Source organism: Myxine glutinosa, chromosome 6, assembly GCF_964187855.1.
Source record: "Myxine glutinosa chromosome 6, kmMyxGlut1.1, whole genome shotgun sequence".
In the NCBI taxonomy this organism is placed as follows: domain Eukaryota; kingdom Metazoa; phylum Chordata; class Myxini; order Myxiniformes; family Myxinidae; genus Myxine; species Myxine glutinosa.
This window is the reverse complement of record NC_136266.1, coordinates 107848332-107866848: the sequence shown is the minus strand read 5'-3', so window position 1 is coordinate 107866848 and position 18517 is coordinate 107848332. Positions and strand designations below refer to the sequence as shown.

General features: G+C 44.2%; 1 protein-coding gene across 2 annotated transcripts in view; it reads right to left on the bottom strand.

Moving 5' to 3' along the window:
• Positions 1-876: 876 nt before the first annotated feature.
• The window catches only part of NF2 (NF2, moesin-ezrin-radixin like (MERLIN) tumor suppressor), a 59438-nt gene continuing 41797 nt past the window's right edge, over positions 877-18517 (bottom strand). For both annotated transcript variants that reach the window (XM_068120797.2, XM_068120798.2), the window contains exons 13-16: positions 17571-17673; positions 12363-12592; positions 3018-3150; positions 877-2877 (exon numbers count right to left, since the gene is read on the bottom strand). In XM_068120797.2, coding sequence (XP_067976898.1) covers positions 2830-2877; positions 3018-3150; positions 12363-12592; positions 17571-17673 — 514 coding nt within the window. In that variant the 3' untranslated portion in view covers positions 877-2829. The remainder of the gene's footprint in view (positions 2878-3017; positions 3151-12362; positions 12593-17570; positions 17674-18517) is intronic.

Genomic DNA, 18517 nt, shown 5'->3' with positions numbered 1-18517 from the left:
GAGATTCATGAGGGCTTTAGTTCCACAAACAACCATGGTGTTCAGATCTGATGAAGAGAGTCATGGGGGCTTTAGTTCCACAAGGAGCCATGGTGTTCAGATCTGATGAAGAGAGTCATGGGGGCTTTAGTTCCACAAACAACCATGGTGTTCAGATCTGATAAAGGAGTCATGGGGGCTTTAGTTCCACAAACAACCATGGTGTTCAGATCGGATGAAGAGAGTCATGAGGGCTTTAGTTCCACAAGGAGCCATGGTGTTCAGATCTGATGGAGAGTCATGAGGGCTTTAGTTCCACAAAGAGCCATGGTGTTCAGATCTGATGAAGAGAGTCATGAGGGCTTTAGTTCCACAAAGTCATGGTGTTGAGGTCAGATGGATAGATTTTTTTTTTTTTTTTTTTGTATACAGAATCGAGGCTCGTGAAAGAGCTAACATTTATCACAAAAAAAAAATCAAACAGACAAACAAAATATATAAAAAGAGGGAGCAAAATATATAAAAAGAGGGAGCGGTAGACAAGATGGGGAGAGAAGGGGAAGCACACAAACACAACATTTGAGAGCAGGGACATCGGGAGATGTGTGGGAGGGAGAGGGCTTGGGGGGAGGAGGCGTGGGAAGGGGGAGGGGGTGGGAGAAGTATAAAACACAAGGGCTTTAGGCTCTTGAGGGCTTTAGAATCATGAGGGCTTTAGTTCCACAAAGAGCCATGGTGTTAAGATCGGATGGATAGAGTCATGAGGGCTTTAGTTCCACAAAGAGCCATATCGGATGGATAGAGTCATGAGGGCTTTAGTTCCACAAACAACCATGGTGTTCAGATCTGATGAAGAGAGTCATGAGGGCTTTAGTTCCACAAAGAGCCAATGACGAAAATGTTTCTCTCTTTAATGCTGCTCGAATAAAAATAGCATGTTGACACAAAATGCATAGTTCATTTATAGACACCAAAATGAGTCACCCAGCTCAGGCATCAAACAAATGGACGTACAAAAACAAACATCACGTACAAAAAAACCAACACATTATTAGCGCCGTCGTAATGGACGGATTTGTACCTGGTACGTTTATGCCATGAAGCAAAGGCATAGATAGCTACTCACAATACTTGTCAAATAATATAGACTTGGAAATAGGTCGAAAGCCAGGGTGTTTAACAGCAACATGGACTTCTCGATACGGAGTAGCACTGCGGCTGAACTGCCTAATCCGTGTCGTATCCATGCACGACCAGGCCAAAGGCCCGCTTACATGAACCAATCAGCATCCAAAGTGGTCAAAAATGCCTCCCAGGATTGAGCTCCCACACTTTACATCTTTCTTGGATATTCAAACTTAACACCCAACCAACCTAAAGGATTAGTGTCGACCTCTTGGCCAAGATGGCATCATGAAATGTCATTACTTTCCCACATTTCTTCATATGTCAGGGGGCATGTATTTATGGTCACAAAGGCATGAAATAGTAGAAGTAGCCTCAAATGTTTTCATTCAATATCATTAAAAAAACAACGGCAATGCCATTTCCCTTTGTGTCGCCATTTTCAGTTGAATATACATAAGCTGTCTAGAAGATGCTCAAATCCAGCGAGAGCATGATCTAACAGTGATAGTCGGTACTTGGTGCTGACAGGATGGCCTAGAGGTATGCGCACTCATCTCTGAGCTGTCTAGCCTGGGTTTGAACCCCAACCCAGCTATAAGCGGTCACCCCAGTGTTTCACAGGCAGGGGGTGATTCACCAATGTGTGTGCCGTCCATCGGATGGATGTTAAACTGGGTGTCTCGTATGTCAGCATTCGTTGGTAGACGTTAAATGTCCAATGGTGTCCTTCATGAAGAGTAGGCGAGCTATCACCAGCACCATGGCCAAATTCCTGCCCTAACCATCGGCGGCACAGCCCCACTCCCAGCCAATGCCGCTACCCCGCAGCCTTGTGCTACATACGAATGAAGAAGAATGCCAACAAACAGGCTGGTTTGGTGTCTTTATGTGGAAACACTTTTTCTGCTCTCTGTTTTGTAATTCTAGCTGGGAGAGCTCAGATGCCGACGTGCTATAAACAGGCCTCAAGATAACGGGACTGACCCAGCCCTCAGTTTGATAAATAGTGTTCAAGGTTTGTTGCAGCATTATGGATGTGTATCATTATGGATCATATCCCTCGCTCTCTTCCACCTTTAGTGCTTCGATCTCTGTCTTTAGCTCACGCATCTGTTCCTGCAGGTTTCTACTCTTTTCCATGTACTCAATACTTCAAACAGTTATGAGCAAAGCCAGATTCTGGGGGTTTTTTCTCCCTTTAAAGGTCAGAAAGATCATGCATTTACAAAAATATTAAGTACAGTTTGTATTGTTCAGCTGTACAATCTCACCAACAAGGCAAATTAAAAAAAAATAGTCGTAAAAAACATCCATAAATCCTAAGGTAATAGCAAACTGGCATTCAAGATTCACAGACGTGAATGTCTTCACACAACATGGTGGTAAGTACGAACTGGACTCCTCTCTAAATATGCGGCGAGTAAGGTAAGCGTTTCACAAGTAAGCAGCATCGTAACATGCATGAACGTAGGACTGAGAGCTGCAGATGCACAACACACATGAACAATTCGCCAAATGACGCACACACCCCATCGGCTGGACGGATAACTCCAAACAGGAAATTATACAATCGCATTTCTAAATAAAGGCAATAATGTGCAAGAATGAATCTGCAGCCCTTATAAACATTATGAATGCAACGTGCACCATGTTTGAGAATTCTGGTGTGCAGCCAGTTAACCAGGACCGACGGTGAAGAGCAACCGGAGCCTCGTCCTGTGCTCAGTAGCTTTCGTAATAGGTCTGAGGACACGGACTGCGCATAGCCAGCTGTGGACACAATAAAAACATGCCACTCGGGTTTAGAGATTAGCTGAAGCGCACATGAAAAGGATAGGAAAGAGCAAAGAATGAATGGTGATGGTGGCTGAGTTCCACAAACACTGCTTGATGCGAAAGCTCATACTTACCCTAGTGAGAGTACTATAACGTTGCTCCGCTCGATCATATCCCTCGCTCTCTTCCACCTTTAGTGCTTCGATCTCTGTCTTTAGCTCACGCAGCTGTTCCTGCAGGTTTCTACTCTTTTCCATGTACTCAAACCTTGATGGAAAAACAAATGATAAAAACATACAGGAAGAAACTCACACACAGAAGGCCCGTTTCACCCATCACAGTGCTCCCTCCACCTAAAAGATGTTGATTAATACTAACAATATTATTTATTTAATTTTAGCACACTTACTGTTGTTGCCGGCTCGCAGGATTGCCTATAGGTGTGCACCCATCTCGCCTGGGTTTGAATCTCAGCCCATCAATAAACTGTCATCCTGGTATTTCACAGACAGGTTGATTCAACAACATGTGTGCCAACCCTCCGATGGACGTTAAACTGGGGTCCCATCTGCTAACATTAGTTGGTGGACATTAAAGATCCCATGGTGTCCTTCGTGAAGAGTAGGCGAGCAATCGCCGGCATTATGGCCAAAGATTTTTTCCCCAAAAAATTATTTCCTTAACCAAGCATTTCCCCTGTCCCAAGGAATCGAAGTGCAAAAAGGCTAACCCCCATGGGAGTAATAGTAGTATTAGTAGGAGTGGTAGTAGCTCGGCATGCGGAGTCGTGGCAGTAGTATTAGTAGCTAGGCATGTGGCCTAGGCATATGGAGTAGTACTAGTAGTTAGGCATGCAAAGTTGTCGTAATAGTAGTAGCTAAGCATGCAGAGTAGTAGTAGCAGTAGTAGTAGTTGCATTAGTAGCTAGGCATGTGAATAGTAGTAGTAGTTAGGCATGCAGAGTAGTAGTAGTAGTAGTAGTAGTAGTAGTAGCAGTACTAGTAGTTGCAGTAGTAGCTAGGCATGTGAATAGTAGTAGTAGTAGTTAGGCATGCAGAGTAGTAGTAGTAGTAGTAGTAGTAGTAGTAGTTGCAGTAGTAGTTAGGCATGCAGAGTAGTAGTAGCAGTAGCAGTAGTAGTTGCAGTTGTAGTTAGGCATGCGAATAGTAGTAGTAGTAGTAGTAGTAGTAGTAGTAGTAGTAGTAGTAGTTAGGCATGCAGAGTAGCAGTAGCAGTAGTAGTTGCAGTTGTAGTTAGGCATGCGAATAGTAGTAGTAGTAGTAGTAGTAGTAGTAGTAGTTAGGCATGCAGAGTAGTAGTCATTGCAGTTAGGCATGCATTGTTGTCGTAATAGTAGTAGCTAAGCATGCAGAGTAGTAGTAGCAGTAGTAGTAGTTGCATTAGTAGCTAGGCATGTGAATAGTAGTAGTAGTAGTTAGGCATGCAGAGTAGTAGTAGTAGTAGTAGTAGTAGTAGCAGTAGTAGTAGTTGCAGTAGTAGCTAGGCATGTGAATAGTAGTAGTAGTAGTTAGGCATGCAGAGTAGTAGTAGTAGTAGTAGGAGTAGTAGTAGTAGTTGCAGTAGTAGTTAGGCATGCAGAGTAGTAGTAGCAGTAGCAGTAGTAGTTGCAGTTGTAGTTAGGCATGCGAATAGTAGTAGTAGTAGTAGTAGTAGTAGTAGTTAGGCATGCAGAGTAGTAGTAGCAGTAGCAGTAGTAGTTGCAGTTGTAGTTAGGCATGCGAATAGTAGTAGTAGTAGTAGTAGTAGTAGTAGTTAGGCATGCAGAGTAGTAGTCATTGCAGTTAGGCATGCATTGTTGTCATAGTAGTAGTAGTAGTAGTAGTAGTAGTAGTAGTAGTAGTAGTAGTAGTTGCAGTAGTAGTCAGAGTAGTAGTAGTAGTAGTAGTAGTAGTAGTAGTAGTAATAGAAGTAGACTGTTGTGGAAACGGCTTTTAGGGGACAAGTTGGCATAGCTTAGAAATAGTTATTTCCATAGTGCATGTTTAACGTGAGCGTGAGGTAATTTAAATGTGATATAGGAGTATGCATGCTATTTGTATAGAAAGCTCTTCCCTCCCTTATAGTTGTGTCTAAAAAAACACTTTGCCCGAAAATCACTTTTGAAGTTCCTTCCTTTGAAATCTGTCCTAAGTGTGATTTTATCAAATAATTTGGTCTCGCAACGCTGCAAAGGCACAACCCTTTTGTACTATGGGGCAGATTTTGGGTGCAAAGGTGAGTCTGAGACATTTCCCTCCATTGCAGTCAGGGATCAAGGAAAGGGGCCCGCTCATGGACTGTGTTTCCCTCTCTCTTCCCCTCTTGTCTCCCGCACCCTTTATTATATTTTCTATGTGTTAGCTCTTACACAAGCTTCGACTGCGTATAGAATATATACATACATATTACATATATATATATATATATATTGTTGTGGATATGAGAATGGTTTTTTTTGTTGTTGTTGTGTAAATTGTTGTAAAAATATCGCCCTCCTTCCTCCAGTTGTGTATAAAGGTCAAAAGGGCGTCCCGTAAATAGGTCATCAACAATCACGTTAGCCAATCATAGATTTCCTCCTTGTTGGTAGTTTATTTCCTTATTCTGTGTATTAGGCTAAGGCGCGACCGAGTGTGGTGGTAAAAGTAGTGAGAGTGACACGGAGCGTGAGTTGGTTGTGGCAGGTGAGAGAGGATGTACACCTGGAATGGAAGGATGCACACCTGGAATAGTAGAGCGCGTATGGGAATGCACGCTGGAATTGGTAGTGAGGCACGTGATTGGCTGTGCAAGTGAGAGCACACCTGTGGTTGTCACAGAGGAGGTGACCGAGGAGGGGGCGCGAAGAGGTGTGTTGGTGAGGTGTGCGAACGACGAGTGTGTGCAAAGGTGTGCGGTGGTCAGGTGTGTGACAAAGTCTGTGAGCGGAATGAGTGTACCTGGATGTGTCAGGGAAGGTGCAATGACAAAGAGCATGGAGACAGCTGGATGTATGAGCAAGGAACGGGCTGCGGGGTGTAAGCATGCAAGTGGAGCATCGACGGTAACCGGGTTAGCGGTTTAGAGCGACGTATAGCCGAATCGGGCCCTCGGTGCGCGCCGGGCAGCTCTGCGTGCCGCGGGGATCCGCGGCGGTTTCGAAAGAACCGCCGTGCGGGATCCACGCTGGGCCGTGCTTTGAACGGCCGCGTCCGTGCTCCACTAGGCGGAGCGGGCAGCCCGATAGGAAGGGTCGTCATGGCGACCCCTTTTTGTTGAGGCGTTCCGGCAGGTCGAGATCGGGCCATTGGACGGCTCCGTGCCGAGGTGGTACGTGGGCTCTCGGCCCGGGTAAGCGTCCTTCCCTGCACCGAGTGTCGGACGCATCCAGCCGCCGGCACCAAGCAACCCGCATTCATTGCTCGGCTTTACGAAGCCGAGCTTTGGAGATGAATTGGCGCACCGAGAGGCTCAAGTGAGTAGACGTGTGACGAGGATAGTGTTTTGGCCCCGAAATTAGAAAAACAAAATTTGATTGGCAAAGGATTGGCAGAGTGATGATTGGCAGATGATTGGTAGTGATTGGCAAATTTTTAATTGGCTGGAATTTGGTGAGCAAAATTGATAGTAGTGAGAGATACCCGATGTGATGGGATGGCAACTCTGCCATCTCTCACAGCGGGGGCAAAGGAGCACTAGGTTTATGGGGTTTGGCAGTGAAAACTAGCCCGGGAGGGTTAGGATATAATGATAGGGATCTAGAGAAGATGACCTTAGGTAACGGTAAGATTAGGTAGTGACAATGATACCTGTAGTGGGGACGCAGGTAGATTAGATTGGATGATAATGACGTGGTATGTGCTTAGTTTAAAGGGAAGACGGGGAGCACTAAGTTAGCAAGGCAACAGGTAGATTAGATGATGCAGTGTGTGTGGTTAAAAGGTGTGATTGCACAGGTGTGCAACAACAGGTGGATGGAGCAGTGTATGAGGGAGTGATGGTGATGATTGGTGTTGACCAAATGGTCCAGGAAGGAAGGAGGGTGCAGAAAGCACCAGGAGTGATTGCACAGGTGTGCAACAATAGGTGAATGGAGAACAGGTGTATGGAATAAATGGTCTGGAGTATATGGAGTATTGGAATGGATGGTCGTGGAGTGAGTATGGTGGAAACTGTGGAGTGGAGTGGATGGTGCGAAGGTGTGGATGGGGGAAAGGAGGATGGACCCCATCACGAATACCCGGGGAGGGTAGTGTAAGAGTTAGGTAGAAGGTATAGGTAAATTGTGGTTGGATATTGGCATCTGTGGTGCGGGTAGTTGCTCAGGAGTGTTGTGATGGGTGCATTAGTGTTGTGGAAATGGCTGGGCGTGTAGCCTGTTCGTGTGTGTAGTTGGTTGACACTCCGCCACTGTTAGGATGTCGGCCAGGTGAGGCCGCAGGTGGGCTCTGGGAGCCGGTAGTTGTTGTGGATGGGGCCCGAGGATCCGGAGGACGGACCCGTGTAGCCCAGTGCCAGAGGGCACCAAGGGGTGACAGAGCCAGGAGGGGCCTTCCCCAGTTAGATAGGTTAGGTGAGGAGCAGGTAAGCTCGGAGGCAACTACAGTGGTGGAGGTGTGCAGGTGGGTAGGCCTGCTGGGAGAGCTACACGCCCCAGTCCTGAAATTGTGCAAGGGCACAGGGAGATGAATCGGGGGAGTGAGACCCCAAATTGAGAAGCACCACAGTTTGGTCAATGGGAATTTGGTTTTTAGAACCCATAGAGTAAGTTGGCCAATGGTTTGGCAGGGAAAGACCCCGGGTAGTGTAAAGAGTGTTAATGTCATTTAGAGGATAGTTAGGATGAAAATCTCCTTGCACCATCTACATCCACTCACCTGAGATGACGTACCTCTGCACCATGCCAGGTTGTTTTATTATTTTGATGCAAATGTTTGGAATGTGAGACGCATCATGACGTGGGTGTGATATTGTGCTTTGTGTTCCATCTCTTCCTCCTTATGAGGATTGATGATGAATTGGGTGATGGCAAATTTTGAAGTAGAGGGAGTGAAGACGAATTTGGTGTCGAAGAAATATGGGGGAGACGTGACAGTAGTGACGAATTTGTAAAGGTGTAGATTGTTGTAAATATGGGGTAAGGGCAAGGGTAGAGTAGGTGACAGGGGGGGGGGGGGGGGGGTGACGTACGGTAGGGACGAGCTTTTCTCCGCTCCGTCTCCATACGCACCTCGCCTTGCATTGCCTTGTTTGATGTGTACCCTTGTGACCTTACCCCTCGCTCATCTGTCTTTCCCCCCTTTTGTCTCCCACATGAGGACTGTGCGCCACTGGGCGCCGAGGGGAGCGTGCGAGAGTCCGCCATTGGGCGCCCGAACCTCTCGCAACCACAGCTGTCTGCATCGATGCACCACCTTTGGACCACATGTCTGTGGCTGAGCACCACTGATGGACCCCATGGGTTGGGGCATGGCCCCTCTGCTGGAACCGGCCATGAGGGTCCGAGATCTTGCTGGCGGACCTTGGTCACAGGGCACCTATGCCGCACAGGTGAACCATACATAGTCGGCCCTGTGGGCCATAAATAAAAAAAATGAAAATGGACACGTTTTGTGCAAATTTTATTGCAAATAGGCCGCCAGTAAGAAAATGAAAGAAAGACAACATCTGGAAGAACAAATAGCCAGTAGAGGGAGCCGAAGAGCAAGAGACCACCAGCAGGGTTTGTCGGTTTATTTTTTATAATTGAACAGTGATGACTGTGCACCGATTGGTGCTTGAGGGTGCTTTGGTGTGTTTTTGGGTGCTTTCATGGTGCATCGATGCAGGGCAGACTGTCTCCCCCCCCCCCCAAAAAGAACGATCACAGGTCCTGGGTTAGTATTGTAAATAAAAGCAGAGCCATTGTAAATAATGCGCCCCCACCGTAAATGTATAGTTTGAAGACCATTCCGCAATTCGGTTAGCTGTGGGCGTGAATCTGTTAGGCAGGGTGCAATGGAGCAGCGGGACATATTTATTTATGTTTTAAAACTGTCGCACTCAGGGTCAGGTTAAAGGTAGAGGGAACTACACCTACGTGCCACACTAAAAGTCAAGGTAAGAGGCCCGGGACGTGCCTAAGAGGAGGAGGGTGCAGTGTTGTGGATATGAGAATGGTTTTTTTGTTGTTGTTGTGTAAATTGTTGTAAAAATATCGCCCTCCTTCCTCCAGTTGTGTATAAAGGTCAAAAGGGCGTCCCGTAATTAGGTCATCAACAATCACGTTAGCCAATCATAGATTTCCTCCTTGTTGGTAGTTTCTTTCCTTATTCTGTGTATTAGGCTAAGGCTTTGTCTTCCATTAATTAATACTCCATTGCACTGAATCAATTAAGAATAGCTCCCCTTCAATAATTCCATTTCCCAGCCAAACTCTCTATCTCTGGGTAAAGCAGTTCACAAGCGTGGGGTGCACGCCCTCTCATTTCGCTGCTATAGTGAATATGTGCTCCGTGCTCTGTTTGAACAGGAGGGGCGGGGTCGCCAGGGAGAGGCAAGCCCAGGGCGCACCACGAAGGGCGGGGCTGTTCAGCCCCATGCCCAAATAAGGAAACAAGCCCGTGGCTCGCCACGAGGGGCGTGCCGTCGGCGCCATGCCCAAATAAGGAGACAAGCCCGTGGGATTGCCATACAAGGTCACGAAACAGAGCACGGGGGGGGAGGGCGGTACCGAAACCGACGAGGGCGTGTCACACCCGCGCTGAAGGTATGAGAGAAGGGTGCGACGATCGCAAAAGGAAGATACACCAGATATACGGCAGATGAGTCCAGGTGCGTAAGAGGGTTGGCAGTCCACCGGGAGAGAGTTCAGAGTTGCACCGGAGTTGCGTGAGAGATACGGAAAGCCTTTGGGTGGTTGTTGCGTGAGAGATACGAAAAGCCTTTGACAAAGAGCCACTTCAACCAGCCCCGTTTCAACCAGCCGCGTGAAGCCCTGACGGGGCAGCGAGTGACCCTGCCGGTGTGCGGTGTAAAGCCGAATACAAGGAGCTGCCGGCTCCTCGCTTCCCGCCCGGAGTGGACCTGCTCGCTGTGCCCTGTGATTCCACCTGCTCATCCCTCCAAACGATTCCTGCCCTTCGATCCTTTTGCGTACGTGAGTTTGTTTTGTTTGTTCTGTCCTGCATAATAAGTTAAGCCTGTTTAGTTAAGCTAGTATTTTCACTGTGTCTTTCTGGTCCGTCCCTATTTCTGCTTTATTTTCTTATCTTTCCTTCTTCCTTGGTTTCTTTCAATCCTGTAAATAGTAATAAATAATAATCGTATTTCAAACCTTTTTGTCTCCTTCTTCTTCTTCACATCCGTGTCGCCTTTGTCTTTTCCCTATTGAATATCTGTGGCGCGATTTTGGCCAACGTTCAGGAATCGGGTTAGTCGGGGTAACTGTTTGGGCGCGGCGGCCATCCGCTCGGCAAATCCAGTAACATCCTAGCCGCGTCCGTAACAATATATATATATATATATATATATATATATATATATATACATGCTCTTGACCCTGCTCTGAACATCCGGATCAGTCGACCAGCGTGACTACCTTAATATAACAATTGCCTGGGGCCGGCCAACTGCAAGAGTATGTTTGTTGTACTTTGTCTCCAATGGGAGCACATCAAAAGAAGACTTCCATTACATCATGGAAAAGCATTCTTTAAATTGTCTCTGATCCTTTCATCTCCCAAAAACCCACAAATCAAGAGTTGGAATTCGATGAGATGATTATTATCATCAAACCAAAATCAAAAACACATAGGCCATCATAGTTGCTGAATGAAGAACTATTCTTGCTCTTTAAGGATAATCATGGATGTTACCGCCTGTACAGCTTCGCCTGAAAAGTTAATGGTTCCTAATAACGGTTCAATTGTTTGTGCAAATGAACCAAATGACAGAGTGAATATGACCGCAGACACTGATAATTGCAGCAGTGGAAATATCAAAGCAGACACGAGGTCAAATTTTGGGACTTACTCTCCTCTTTTATAACAAACAGGTTAGTGTAATCTCGTCTTCGTCAAATCTCACTCAGGTCAGCATTATAGCCCAGCACCACTCATAAGTTAAGTGCACATCCTGAACAAACCCAAAAGCTTGTGGACAGTTTAGGCCCTGACATGCAAAGAGAAACACGCCACGGGATGCAAGGGTTGGTGATGTAGCCCCAAAGTTTTCCATAAATTCCTAACCTCGTCAGTACTCAACTGAACCTGCTCTAATAACTTAAGTCCAAAACACAACACAACAACAACATGCATTTTAAGGCCATTTTCCCTGCTAGAGCGGGGGTTAGCCAACTTAGCGGGGTTAGCGGGGTTTAACTTAAGTCCAAAAAAAAAACAAAAAAAAAAAACGCAGTCTTGGGTTACTCTCGTACTATCCTGCCCATCCCCCCCTCTCTGTTACAGGCCTCTTATGCCCTCTGCCTGTCTATTTCTAATTCTCATCTCCTGACTGCATTAACCTTTTCTGTTTCTGCCCCATCCCCATGCAGGCTTCTTTGCCCTATAGTATATCCGCAGCCCTGTGTTCGGTCTTTCTCCCATATTATTTCAAAATCTATCATACAAACAAAACAAAGGAATTTTCCCTTTTAAGAACACAATGGTCTCAGCTCAGCAATTCCCAGATTATTGTTGGATTGCACATGACATCACTCCAAGTTTTAATATCTTTTGCACACAGTGGTAGCCATCATGGTGGACTGTACTCTCTTTTTCCAAATCATGGACGTGAACTTAAATTTTATTGCCAGTGAAAATAGTGTCTCCTCTGCTTGCATCGAGGCCTTTGGTGGACATTAAAGATCCCATGGTATATTTTGTGAAGAGTAGGAGAGTTGGCACCAGCACCCTGAACAGATTACCAATTTATTCCCAAATTACATTTCGTTGAACATCAGGCCGAGGCAGCAAAATAAACTTTCCCCAAACTACCCCCATAATAAGGTGCGAATAATTGGAGCCATTAAAAAAAAGTTTCATTTGTGCTACAATTTGTGTGATTACGGCAAATAAATAAAAAACGTGCCAATGGATTTTTACTCTGCATGGTGTCGACAGTGTAACCCACAGCATCATTCCTTCATCTGGAAAATCCAGCTTTATCATGGAACTGATTGTCAAAACAATAAACTGTTGTAGTTAGCAATGTCCGGGAATTCTATGCTTGACCACAACTTGAGGTTCTATACCATCGCTAAAATACATCTTCTGATGATATGTTTTCATTGAGTGGTTAAGTCATCAACATAGAAAATTTCATCGTATGAATGACAAATTAAATCAAAAGTGACCATTGAGGGCTATGCTGTTTCTCTTATGTCTTTGCTTAGCTACCATAACGGCAGAAATTGAGTGCAACCAACAGCAGGATGACATCATTGCAACTCACCATGTCAGGAACACTGTACTCAGCCCCACTCCCCATCCCCACCCCTCATACAGCTACCCCCAACAAACCTTTCACGTTCAATCTCCATGGAGAGACGTTTCATGTCTGGGTCACGGTAATCGCTCGTCTGTGAGTGCCGACGAGACTCCGCCACTTCTGCCCCGCTTAGGCGCCGTCCGTCTGACCCAATGCTAGCACTGGGTGCTCCTCCACCTGGTGCCGATCCCGCGCTTGATTGCCCAGTAATTGTCCCCGATGCTTCCATGGAACCGTGGAGTGCTCCAACGATGCTTCCTGACTAGATGAGGCCATAAAAAGCAGTTGATATTAAAGGTCAGAGTACGGAAAATCATTTATTCATATGTACATTTAGCCTAATGAATAATAAGGACAGCGTGATACTGGGTATGATTTTCTGAAGTGGTTCTGTGCTTAACATTCTACTTGACAACAGTTAGTCTAATAATCTAAACTCTAAACAGTAGGCAGAAAATATCACTCCTGTCCACAAGAACATCACTAGTGCTGATTCAGAATGAAAATACAGAATTATTATTTTTCTTCAATAAGTTAATATGAACCACAATCAGAACTAGAGTTGATAGAACACCTTACCCCATGCAGTCTTGAGGAAAAGGACATGGGATAATGGGAAGGGTCTTTTCAACTCTTGCTTTGTTTGTGAATTTTGAAGAACAGGCACAATGGCAACGATACAAAGCCGATGGGTCAAATGGAAAAGTCCAGAGCTGAGCCTTCTGCCAACTCTTCTCAGAGAAACTGTCGTTTTTGGAACGATCTTTGAGAAAAGGATGCACCAAAAAAACAAATCTTTTGACAAAAGTTAGCTTTGTCATTGTATCACTAGATGCCACCATTTTGTCTGAATCTTGCTATTACTCCGCCATCAGAGCAGACGGCAAATTTGATTGGTCGAGACGGGGTAAAATTTTACCCAAGTGCTGCTAAACTGTAGGTTTTTGGAAGTGCAAACAAGGCGATTTGTGTTCTATAGTGTACAGATATATAATTTGATTGAAATGAAATAAAAGTTTTAAAGGCTGGAGAAAAAAATAAAAAAAATAAACCATAAAATCTGAAGTTTACCGCCATGGATGCACCCTCTCTTACACCACCTTATTTAACACTTTTAATTAGTTATCCGTGTCTGTTGTTTATGTCCTTTCCAACATCCCTAAAAACAGTAATTTTCATGTTGGAATGATTTTCAATTGTGTTTGACTGCCTGATTGAAGGACAGACAGAATTAATGAATTGCTTTACCGCGAGGACACACTCACACGAAGGACGAGACACCATACAATTTGACAAATTCAAAACCAAAGTACTGCTAAACTGCATGTTTGTGTTCCGATTCATGTTCTACAGTGTTCAAAATATGAAATTCAAATGAAATCAGGTAGTTCCGTGGTCATAGAGTGACGTCTGTTAGACAGACAGACAGACAGACAGAGTGAACCGATTGTGTGAACCTGCTTTGCACTGCACTTGTGGGGCAATGAATTAACTTATTGCATCACCAGTGACTAGGTTGGTGGAAGCTGTGACGTTACTCAGACAGAAAGGAGACAGCACAAGGAACTTGAACAGAAGATCTTTTGATGTCCATCTATAACCTAATGTTTCCAAAACAACATTTCTCAATCAAAAACAAACAGCACATCATAAGAGTCATCCACATATTACATCTGCAAAATGGCAGAATATTTCATCGCCTTCAGTCGCACGACCGATACATTTCCCTTCCACCACCGACATCCTCTTAATGCCCTTCAGTTATTCTTCGTTGGATATTTCATTCTCTCAAATAACGCCACAACTTCCCATGCATGTGATACCAACTTAAATAAGGTATTTGAGAAAGATTTTAATAAAATACTATGCAAATAGGGATTGGAACTTTTTGCAATTGTTTAATCAAAATTGTTCTCAAAGACTTTGTTTTGACGTGAGTATTAGGGTGGCCCGAAAAATGAGATATTTGACTTTTATATCGCACACCCTCTCATTTGAGGTGGCTTGATGAAAAGATAGCACAGTAAAATTTTTTAGGGCAATCCAACAAGAGTAAGTGGTCTCCCACAACCCTCTAAAGGTACTCTGCAAGACCGGATTCGTTGATATTTCTGGTATCCATAACTTTTTTCTCTCTGGGCCAATTCTTTTCAAATCTACACCAGCCTCCATGTGGACCCAAATTTTAGCTTGATCTAATGTCCTTTCAAATTAAAAAAAACACATCATCCCCATTGACCCACCAATGGCCCCCAAAGTCCCCTATGAACAACATCATCGAGTCCAAAATCAAACACACTTTATTTAAATAATTGTGAATGTGAAACTGCATTCTTTTAACACAAACAAAAACAAAAACAATGTTTAAAAACAACATCTGTTTCGTAACAAAACAATGGTGCCAGGGCAGTCAGGCTATCAGTGTTACTTGGTGCTCTTGACCAGTTGATTTTTAGTGGCACTGGTTGGCAGAGGCTTCCGGTGATGCTCAACGACCTGGTAGGAGCTGGCGCCGCTGGTCATTCTTGGTAAGGACTTCATTAAAGTCAGTAGCCAATTTGACTGCACGTTCTGCACAGTCGTTCACCACCTTCAGCGCACGAACAGTCTTGCACGCTGCAATGTAGTCATCACGCTCGAACCATGTGTCTACTGCGGCCGTCAGGACCTCCTGTGACAAATGAAGTGACTCAAAGGGGTTGAGCGAGCGCTGTGTGACAAACTGTGCCACAGAAAGGTTCCGGAACTCAGGGATCTTGTTTGGAGCCATACGTCGAACATCTTCTGGGAGTGGATCTCTCTGCAGAGCATTGACGATAGCCCCCTTATCTTCATCAGTGCTGTCATCGCTGAACAAAGGCAGTGCTGCAAGGTCCTCACTTAGGTACCACAAGTGCAGCTGCATTTTATTTTCTGCAACTCTGGAAATTTTGCTGTCAACTTGTTGGTAATCTTCGATCAGCTGTAGCATTAATAAGTCATTTGTAGGAGCAGCTGTCGCCAAAGGTGCTGCAAACCAGAAGCTTGCATAGATTGTACGAACAAACAAATTCGTCGCAATGAGTCCATCTCGCGCTTGCTCATGTGGAATTGATGGCGAAATCCAAAGATTTTAAGACAATAAATCCCTTTTGCCATCCATCTCGCGTGGTGATAAGCACCAGGAGCACAAAATCCTGTACCAATGTCCATATCCTCTTCCAGGAGCCAAAGTGTGAGTCTCGTGAACTCTAGGTAGTCTTCACGAGGTTGGACAGTCTCCAGGTGTTGTTGAAGGTTATGGACAAGAGTATGGCGAGATTCCAGCCATGCTTTCTCTGATGCACTCAAACTACCTGCACCAGCGTCGTCGCTATCAAGAGCATCAAACTTCGACTTGTCGATAACATCCCACTGTGACTTGAGTCGACGAAAAAGCTCAATGTCTGGTCCCTTTGAGGTAAACAAAGTATCGAACACAAGAATTGTCTGAGAAGAAACAAAGTTATGGACACCAGAAATTTCACCGAATGCTGTCACACAGAGTACTTTTAGAGGGTTCTGGGAGACCGCTTAATCTTGTTGGATTGCCCTAAAATATTTACTGTGTTATTTTTTTCATCTAACCCCCTAAAATGAGAGCGTGTGCGATATAAAATTAAAAAATATATACTATATAAAAATTGGCCACCCTAGTGAGTATACAGTATAAAGATCATTCCTTGTTATAACTGTCCAGTTTGAATATCTTCCCGTTTGCCTCTTAAGCATCTGACCTCAAACTGAAAACACAGCAAAGTGATTAAACGACATTACAAATAAAAACAAAAACAAACTCAACAATAATTTTTTGATGGAAATGCCTCCGCCCACATTAGATGTCAACGCATGGTTATATTTGATCAAAAAGGTCACATGATAGAGCGTGGAAGAGAGAAAAGAGAAAATATAAGGAGCGAGAGAACATCAGATGTTTCTACCTCAAGTTATCGTCTGCAAAATTATTAGTCCCCGTTGGACTGAGTCTGAAACAGGGGCTTATGGATTGGGTCTCATCCGTCCGTCCGTCTGTCCGCAACCATATTTCGGACAAGTATGGACCGATCTTGTTGAAACTTGGCACACAGATAATAAATGAGAGTATACATATGCAGAAGATTTTGTTTGGTAATCCGACCATAGATGGCTGACTGGCAGTCTTTAGCTCCGTACAGCAAAATTTCTAAAACCACGGGGTCTATGACATTTTATATCTTTTTCTCCTTGTTTTCAAAGGGCACATGACATTTTACCTTTGACCTGTCAAACCCAATATTTAATCAGTTCATCTTTATATTAGTCCATACTGGAGCCAAGTTTGATTGAAATCCCTTCAGTGTTTCACACATTATTACAGTAACAAAACCAGAATAGCACTCGGTAGAACGAACACCTCTGCCAGCCTGAACAGTTTACGTTTTGTATAACACTGATAGGCCGGATCTGCAACTGGACCTCAACGAAAATCTAATCGGCTTGTTCTTATCAACCACAAACTCATCCACCAAGTTTCGTCCGAATCCGTCCATAACTTTGAGAAATCGTGCTGTGTATCATTTTTGGCCCTGTCGCTCAATGGTGAAGAATCACTTAGAAAATCCTAGTATCCAGATCTGCATCCAGATCTTCACCAAAATCTAACAAATCTGATTCAGATTAGGAATCAAATCCTTGTCACACACCCAAACTGTCCACCAAGTTTCGTCCGAATCCGTCTATAACTATTTGAGATATCCTGCTCACAAACAGACAGAAGGCAAACAGGGGTGAAAACATGACTTCCGTCGCCCTTTGGTGGCAAAGGAAATGACTTTCAATTTAAGAACACATGCATTTTCACCTTTTGAACCCAAAATGTAATTATTTCATCTTTGTATTACAGTTTATACTTGTTCCACGTTTGGTTGAAATATTTTCAGCGGTTCACAAGTTAACATAGTAAAAGAAAGATTTTCAATGGTCACATGACCTTAGACCATTAACCTTTTGAACCCAAAACCTAAGGATTTCATCATTGTTTTACAATCCATACTTATGCCAAGTTTAGTTGTGGAAACAAAAAACGATAACGGGGAAACAAAAAACGATAACGGACGATTGGAAGTACAACTCGAAAACATAATGCCTCCGGCCTTCGACTGCGGAGACATAAATTATGAGAGTATAAAGCATCAACGAGTTAAAGACTGCCTTGTGAAAGATCCTGCATGAGAGTTCATTACCATGTTGGGGAGGCTGGCGAGCTCTTGCAGACGATGTTTGGAATGCCTCTCGGATTCGCGCGCATCCTCCAGTTCCTTCTTTAGCTGCTCTGCCTCCTTCAGCCTGAACGTGCACAACACATCCCTCCCATTCAGCGTCATTCTAACCGTTCTCATGGCTTGTTCTCACACGGTTTGCACTTGTGGAAATCCACAAAACCACAAGATTGAGGATCTGTTTTTTTTGTAGAGTGAAAAATCGATGCAAAGCCATGAATGTCTCAAACAATTTGGGGACCTTACGGTCGACCAAATTGTAACAAATGAATGCTTTGAATCAACAAACTATGCAAAGCCCTTCTCTTTGCAAGGTATCGATAAAGAATTATTTTGGTAGCAATTTCAAGTCATTCTTTGTTTATTTCCTACATACACGAGTCAAAGCTTTCTGCAGCAATGCAACAATGAATCACTAAATGACTGGAATGGTTAAATGAGAGGAGAGCGAAGATGCTCTCGAGGTAATGGGAATGAGCGATTCAAGATTGGCTAAACATAGTTTGAAAGAGTCACTGTTCATTCCCTCTCAGTTAAGCACTCAACTGGAGCAAGCCTATAAAAATAAAAATAAATAAATAAAATAAATAAATAAAATAAATAAATGGAACAGGACAAATAATGAAAAAAAAAGCACCAATAAAGCAAGACTTTTATGTTAGGGGAATTTCACACTCATACTAATACGAACTTGCATGTATGTGTGTGTGTGTGTGTGTGTGTGTGTCTAAATGTGTGTGTGTGTGTGTGTGTGTGTCTAAATGTGTGTGTGTGTGTGTGTGTGTGTGTGTGTGTGTGTGTGTCTAAATGTGTGTGTGTGTGTGTGTGTTTAAATGTGTGTGTGTGTGTGTGTGTGTGTGTGTGTGTGTGTGTGTGTGTGTGTGTGCGTGTGTGTGTAATTATAATATGAA